Source organism: Acanthisitta chloris, unplaced genomic scaffold (assembly GCF_000695815.1).
Source record: "Acanthisitta chloris isolate BGI_N310 unplaced genomic scaffold, ASM69581v1 scaffold1858, whole genome shotgun sequence".
NCBI lineage: Eukaryota > Metazoa > Chordata > Aves > Passeriformes > Acanthisittidae > Acanthisitta > Acanthisitta chloris.
In genome coordinates, this window is record NW_008687375.1 from 1 (window position 1) to 5,460 (window position 5,460).

The window sequence follows — 5,460 nt, forward strand, 5'->3', positions numbered from 1 at the left end:
CACCCGGACAGGACCGGGATCGGGATTGGGATTGGGATCCGGGTCGGGATCCGGATCGGGACAGTGACAGCACTTGGAGCGGGACAGCACCGGGAACAGGGACCGGGATCCGGATCCGGATCGGGATCGGGACAGCACCGGGCCAGCACTGGAACAGGGACCGGGACAGGACCGGGACCGGGATCGGGACAGCGACAGCACCTGGATCGGGACAGCACCGGGACAGAGACCGGGACAGCACCAGGACAGGGACCGGGACCGGGAGCGTCCACTCGCCATGTCCTCCCCCTCCTGCACCTTCGAGGACAGGTGTGTCACCGTGCTGTGCTGCCGCTTCTGCCGGCAGGTGCTGAGCTCGCGGGGCATGCAGGCAGTGCTGCTGGCGGACACCGACACCGACCTCTACTCCACCGACATCCCACCCTCGGGGTAAGCGCGGCTGGGAGAATCCCGGGGGGCACAGAACCATCGCTTCAAACCGCTGTCACCGGGAAAACAGCGCCCGGTTCCACCTCTGCCTCCATCCCGGCCCCACGCGGCATTCCATCCTCCCCCGGGGCAAATCCAAACTGCAACTCAATCCGTTCCCGCGGAGGATGGAGGCACAGGGAGCTCCTCCAGCTCCTTCCCCAAGCAGAGATTAGAATTTGGAATAAAACCTGTAAACAGACCAAACCTGATCTGTCACTGCTTCTCCTCCACGGAGAAGGACTTTCCCATAACAACATTTGAATGCTAAGGAAATCAGATTGTGAAAGAACATGGTAAGCAGAAAGTATGGGCTGGAAAAAAGAGATAAGAAATCACAGGTTTGGTTTTAAACGTCCCAGCCTGGAAGGGATTGCTCTGGATCCTAGCTGGGATTTGTTGGGACAATGGCTCATCAGGTTTCTGACTGACAGTGTCACACAGGCTGAGCCTGCAAGGCTCAGTACCAAGAGCAGCTCTGCTTTTTGGGCTATTTTGAGAGGACTTTTGCTCTTCATGCACTGTCACGTGTGTCTCTTGTTGTTTCCATATGAGTGTGGCTGGTGGTTGATAGGAAAATAGAATCCTGTGGTCTCTTAACACAGAACTAAAGGCAACATCACTTTGTTGTGACTTCAGATCTGTACTATAAAAACACTAGTTATAATCACAGCCACCTCTAAACTTCTACATTTTCCTTTCTTCCCCTCCAGGACTGTTGATTTCATTGGAAGTTGCTATTTCACCGAAATCTGCAAGTGCAAACTGAAGAACATTGCGTGTTTGAAGTGGTGAGAACACAATCCCTGACACACCAAAAAGCTGTTTAACCTCCTCACTGTCGACTCCTGCAGTGCTAGAGTTAAGGGATGAGTGAACAGATTGCATTCCTGATTGCAAATTTAGTGCTGCTTGATAGAGACTCAGCCCATACTCCTGGGCATGGCTGCAAGTCTATTTCTGTGCGAGTCCCCAGTGAAAATGTGACAACCTTGTCAGGAGTCTGAGTCTATGGGAAAGCTTCTGTGCCACCTGCCTGATTAAATGTCTGCCTCAACACTGAGATAATTGTGTGAATAAGGCCCCAGTAAGAAGTAGTTACTCATATTCTAATTAATAGAACATCCTCTTGGCAGATCGAGTTGTTGTGAGCAGATGGAACATGCTGGCACTAAAGTTCTTGGAGTTCTTTTATCCTCCTTATTAATGCCTGATATTTAAGAGGAAAAACAACAACTCTCAAATAGCTCACAGTTATTGGAGCTGATCCTTGCAGCTTCATAGTCAAGATCTTTGCATTGTTCAGGCTGAACCAGTGGGAGGTTGTGATAGGAATAGAGTCTGTTAGTTTTTGGATAGAAGTAGAGAAAGAGAAATGTCTCACCAGAGCATAGGAAGGTAGAAGAATGGTTGTTCTGGGTTGTGTTCTAGAAGAGTTGATCAGGCTTTGATATCCTAGCACAGGTTGCCCAGAGAAGCTGTGGCTGCTCCATCCCTGGATATGTCCAAGGTCAGGTTGGACAGGGCTAGGAGCAACCTGGGCTGGTGGAAGGTGTTTCTGACCATGGCAGGGAGTGGAAGATGAATTTTAAGGTCCTTCCAACCCAAACCATTCCATGATTCTCATTCCTCCCACTACCAACACTCTCCCATCCACAGGTGGATTTTGTGTGTGCTGAACTCCCAGTGGAATCACTGAGCTTCCCAAATAATGTGGTTAAAAAAATGCAGCACCATTTGTTGGTATGTAAACTAATCTGGATTACACAATTTAGGTTACTAAATGGCTCTCAGTGCCAAAGATCTAACACTCAGATATTCTCTAACTCCTGCCAGATGTTCCCTAAATATTTAAGACACTTTAACTCTGTTCCCTTCACCAAACAGGAGCATTACACAATGTGGTGCTGTGGCTATTGGTTTGAGCTAGAAAAAGTCACCAACATCTTTCTGCCCATCAGGAGTTTGTGTCATTCATGATTTCACTTGTCTTTCCAGTGGTAATGTTGTAGGTTATCATGTGATTTCTCCCTGCAAACCTTGTCTGCTCTCCTGCAATAATGGCCACTTCTGGATGTTCCATAGCCAAGCAGTCTTTGGCATCAACAGACTTGACCCTTCTGGTAAGGAACACATTTACTCCCTTCTCTTCCCTAAAATCCTAAATTCCAAGCCCTGATTCTACCAAGGCAGCTCAAGCTAGTTCAAGCATATGGAAGGAGTGGAACATATGGAGGTGGAAGGAAGTGTTACTGCATTGCAAACTGCTCGAGGGAGAGAGTTGTAGCTGGAAATGGAGATCTAAGTGAAAATTGATCTTCAGCAAGAAACTTCACCCACCCCTTCTGTGGACACAAGTCAGGGTTTTCCTCAGCAATACTCTAACCAGCATAAACACAGCCACCAGCTGCTATTTATAGCAGCAGGGATGGCTTTTTCCTGGGCTGTTAGGCAGCTGTCCAAGGGGCATTCTGGTTTTTGGGTGAGTCATGTTGTCACTTTGACCCTCTCTAACTGAGTCCTCATTAGCTGAAGTTCCAGCTCCTGCTAGCAGCTTCTTCAGCTGAGCTTTGGTTAGGTGCCAAGTGTCTGGCAGGGTTTGCCTGGAGCCCTCAGGAATGCAGAATCTTCTGACAAATCACTTCTCCTCCTTGCAGATGGGAGGAACTCACTGTCTAAACCTTTCAGTGTCACCTGTGGCTCAGATCAATGCATTTCAAAAGGAACCAGCCAGGAGGGGATTATCAATAGTGCATGAATTAGTTACATAAATACCTCTGTGGGCAGGGAGTTAGGCTTTGAATTGGGCTGTAAACAACAACAAGAAGCCCAAAATCTTGGGAGAAGAAGAGAAAATAGGTTTGGTATATTTACCTTGAACGTGACTTAGCCGGTTTGGCAATGATTATTTGCTCTGAAAATAGATAGTTGTGCAACCAAAAAAATAAGGTCACAGTCCAAAAATATCTTCTATTTTTCCCCTCCTTTGTCTCTCTTCCACCAGGTGTGAATGTATTGCTCTGGGGCAACCTGCCAGATTTGGAGGAAAGCACAGAGGAAGATCCATCCTGCATCTCTGAGGAGGAGTACATCAGGTAGATGGTACCTGCAATACCTTCCCTGGACTTCTTGCCTTGCTGTTTGGTCTGGAGTTTTTTTTCCTGATGGCCCATCAAAGCTTAAACAGCAGAAGAAACCAGGAAATCTGGAAAATCATCCCAAAAAAAAAGGAATGTATCATCCTCCTCTTTCACTGCAGCCTTGCTTGGACTCTTGAATCTGCTTAGTGTGTATCTCCTGAGCAGAGATCCACCTTGATCAGATCTGAGAATGCAAACAGAACATTTACTGAGCTCTGGGTCTGGTTTGCTTTTCGTACTTAAGCTGATTCTCTTTCTTCACTGTATTTTCTCTTCTTTCCTAAAGCACTTTGCACAGAGCAAATCTTTCTCTTTCAAAATCTTGGGGAATTCTCAGGCTCATAGAGCTCTGGAAGAGCTCAGCTGGTGTGGTCAGGGAGCTCATGGCCCAGAGCCTCTACCCTGAGCACACAGAGATGCTGAGTAAGTGGCTTAGGGTTTTGGTGCCTTGATCTGTCTCTCCTGCTCTTAGCAGCTTCTTCTCTGGGCACCTGAAGCAGCCCAGGATGCTCCAAATGTGAAAGCCTTAGAGCCTTTCATCTTTCTCTCTCAATACTTTCTCTGTAGAGATCATCTTTTTCCCCCTGATAAAACCCAAATTCTGCCATTTCCTAATGTCTGACAGAACTCCAAGGCCACACTGGAGTTTTTCCTTGGGTTAACAGTACAACCCATCCAGTTTTACATGTTCTTTTGGCCCTTTATGGGACAGACATCCCTCTAAAACACAACTCAGCAGTGCCACTGGGTCTTTTTAGAGACAGAAAAAGGAGATCAGGTTAAATATTTGGTGTTCAGGCTAAGCCTTAAATCCTGAGGCTCAATCTCATTCCTGTCACTAATGGACCCAAAGCTCATTCTCTGAGTTATTGCAACCATTTCATTTCTGAGCTGAGTTCTGTCCCCTACAACTCCTCACCTGAAGGGACACTGAGAGAAAATTCAAGGTAAAATCATATAAGGGAACAGAGGACACTTTTCAGCGTGGATTGATGCTGAATGGATCATCCTGTATCTCCTGTGATACTTGGGAGAGATGCACCAAAGGCAGAGCTGAATTGTCTTGGTGTTTTTCCTGCATCTTGTGCATCTCTTAATTAATGGTACTACCTCTTCTGCATTGTCTAAATGCATATTGGTGTCTGTATGGATGTGTGTGTCTCATTTTGGCTTTCTGTGTTGTGTCTGCTCAGCCAATAAAAGCTTTGGAACACAAAGTCTTCAGGGCTGTAATAAATATGGATGTGTAATGAGAGCAGATAATCAAAACAAGGAAATAGCAGCTTGGATTAAACTAATGGAATAATTAAGGTCTTAGTACTAAGATTTGGGTTCAGAGACCCCTCCAAAAAGAGAACATCATCTCTTTTTTAGGCTGCTAAACCTGAGAGTGTCTCAGACTTAAAGCTGCTGAGTCAGTTAATTCTTCTGTAATCAAATATTCCCTTTTTTTGCCACTTTTTCTGTGCTGCATGAACCTGATCACGTGGTGACTCCAGTGTTAAGCTGCCAAGGTGACAGCTCAGAAATTTTTCCAGCAGAATTCCTGAGCTAAAAATACATCTGATTGTTTTTGCATCAGTAACACAAGAAGTTCAAACCTAATTCTGCTGGTGGCAAGTTCCACCCTTGTCATTTATAACCTTTTTAACTCCAAGTCCATCGTGTGCCAGGGGCAGAGCTGACTGCAGAGCTCATCTCTCACAGGGGAGAAGAAGACCAATTCCTTCCCATCAAACCCACAGCTCTGTTTTTGCTGCCCATGTGTACACAGAGAACTGGAAGTTCTACTATGAACTGCTTTAATTACAGACCTGTTGGAGCTAGTTCACCTCAACACCTTGAAAGGAGC

The 5,460-nt window shown here is 46.3% G+C and overlaps 1 protein-coding gene across 1 annotated transcript; it reads left to right on the plus strand.

The window, feature by feature from the left end:
• Window positions 1-277: 277 nt before the first annotated feature.
• LOC103807795 (protein FAM72A-like) lies at window positions 278-3,567 on the plus strand. Its single transcript, XM_009080541.1, has 4 exons — window positions 278-429; window positions 1,182-1,259; window positions 2,467-2,591; window positions 3,473-3,567. Exons 1-4 carry the CDS (start codon window positions 278-280, stop codon window positions 3,565-3,567), a joined length of 450 nt encoding a protein of 149 aa, XP_009078789.1.
• Window positions 3,568-5,460: the final 1,893 nt, after the last annotated feature.

Bases quoted from the DNA above. Each gene is read 5' to 3' on its own strand.
- LOC103807795 (XM_009080541.1), top strand. From the start codon at position 278: ATGTCCTCCCCCTCCTGCACCTTCGAGGACAGGTGTGTCACCGTGCTG. The intron at 430-1,181 runs GTAAGCGCGGCT...CTTCCCCTCCAG, and splicing joins ACCGACATCCCACCCTCGGG to GACTGTTGATTTCATTGGAA. The intron at 1,260-2,466 runs GTGAGAACACAA...TTGTCTTTCCAG, and splicing joins AACATTGCGTGTTTGAAGTG to TGGTAATGTTGTAGGTTATC.